The 1,352-nt window shown below is 59.8% G+C and overlaps 1 protein-coding gene across 1 annotated transcript in view; it reads right to left on the bottom strand.

The window, feature by feature from the left end:
• The window catches only part of CHLNCDRAFT_52112 (hypothetical protein), a gene marked incomplete at both ends in the record, with an annotated part of 13,412 nt that overhangs the window by 10,084 nt on the left and 1,976 nt on the right, over positions 1 to 1,352 (bottom strand). The window contains one exon of the mRNA XM_005847903.1: positions 167 to 428. Within this exon, the coding sequence (XP_005847965.1) occupies positions 167 to 428 (262 nt within the window). The remainder of the gene's footprint in view (positions 1 to 166; positions 429 to 1,352) is intronic.

The raw sequence follows: 1,352 nt of genomic DNA, 5'->3' as shown, positions 1-1,352 counted from the left end.
GGCCAATGCGCACTCCCGAAGCAGTGAGGAGTACCACATCCGCACTTTCACCAGCGTGTTGCTGCGCCGGCCAGACATCGCGGACGCTACATCGACATCGGCTGCCGCCTGAAAGCAAGCCTGCTAGCGGCGCTGCAGCGCCATGTGGACGCTGGTGACCTGGCACCTGGGGTTTTGGAGAAGGTGAGAAGGCATGGGCGGACCTCTGGCACTCTGGTGGCCACATTCATGCCTAAGGCCGATGCCTCGTGCCCTATGCAGCTGAATGTGATGGTGCCGTGGATGCATGCATTTGACCATGACGTGCCCTGCCAGCTGCAGTTCAGCGGCTTGTACCAGGTATGAAGCCTTCCATGCAATCTCGCCCAGCCGCCACCTTCCTCCCACGCACGACTGACCCTCACCACATTGCCCATGCCCCATCCCTGCTGCTTGCAGGAAGGCGTGGGTCGCCGTGTTGGTGAGCAGTCTGAGCAGGTTTGGTCGCGTGTGAAGCCTTTCTCTCTTGTCGCTCGCTACATGGCGCCCCCCCGCTGGTGGGATGGCTACAACTCGTTGTTCGCACTGCTGGGGCAGCTGGTGCAGCGTGACCTGCCGCAGCTGCTGGAAAAGAAGCTGAAGAACATTGGCAACACCATTAGTGCGTGTGCATTGCGCTGCATTGTTTGCCTCTCCTGCATTTTGTTCCGTTGTGGTGGCACCAGAAAGCCCCAACTGTGATGGCTTTCACACACAGCCCGATGCTGCCTGCGCCCTGCCTGCGCCCTGCCTGCAGGTCAGCACGAGAAGGGGATTGAGGACTTGAGGGTCGAGGCCTCCGCTGCTGGTGTGGCTGATTTGGAGGCAGCGCTGGCTTCTCTTCAACCCATCGGGCCGGCATCGACTGTTGGCATCAGCACAAAGGTGCGCTTGGTAGGTGATTCATATGATGCTGGCGCTGCTGATGTGGCAAAGCCATGCCACCGTCCATCGTCTACAGTGTGCTCCGTTCCGTGCCTGCCACAGGTGCGCTATGTTGAGGCGCTGATGAGGTGGAACGCGCACCAGGAGATGCGCAAGCAGAAGATGGGCTTGAGCATGGTCCTGCAGGGCCCGATGGCTGTGCATGTACATGCCAAGGCCAGCGACAACAAGAAGGAGGAGCAGTTGCGCAAGGCGGTCGTTGCATGCGAGATGGAGCTTCAGATTGATCCAGGCAAGCTTGCTGGGCCGTGTGTTGTTGGATGGGCCCTGTGTTGTTGGCTGTGTGTCTGTTTTGTGCTATTGCGAATGTGCTCAGCAACCAACTGTGCAGGTCGGGCCACTGCTTGGTTATGCGCTCCAGCACTGCGGCGGCAAAGCCCACCTCGCCT

The sequence above is a fragment of the Chlorella variabilis genome, assembly GCF_000147415.1.
Source record: "Chlorella variabilis unplaced genomic scaffold CHLNCscaffold_9, whole genome shotgun sequence".
Taxonomy (NCBI): domain Eukaryota; kingdom Viridiplantae; phylum Chlorophyta; class Trebouxiophyceae; order Chlorellales; family Chlorellaceae; genus Chlorella; species Chlorella variabilis.
Note: the sequence above shows the minus strand (reverse complement) of the source record. Positions and strands in the feature narration are given on the sequence as shown.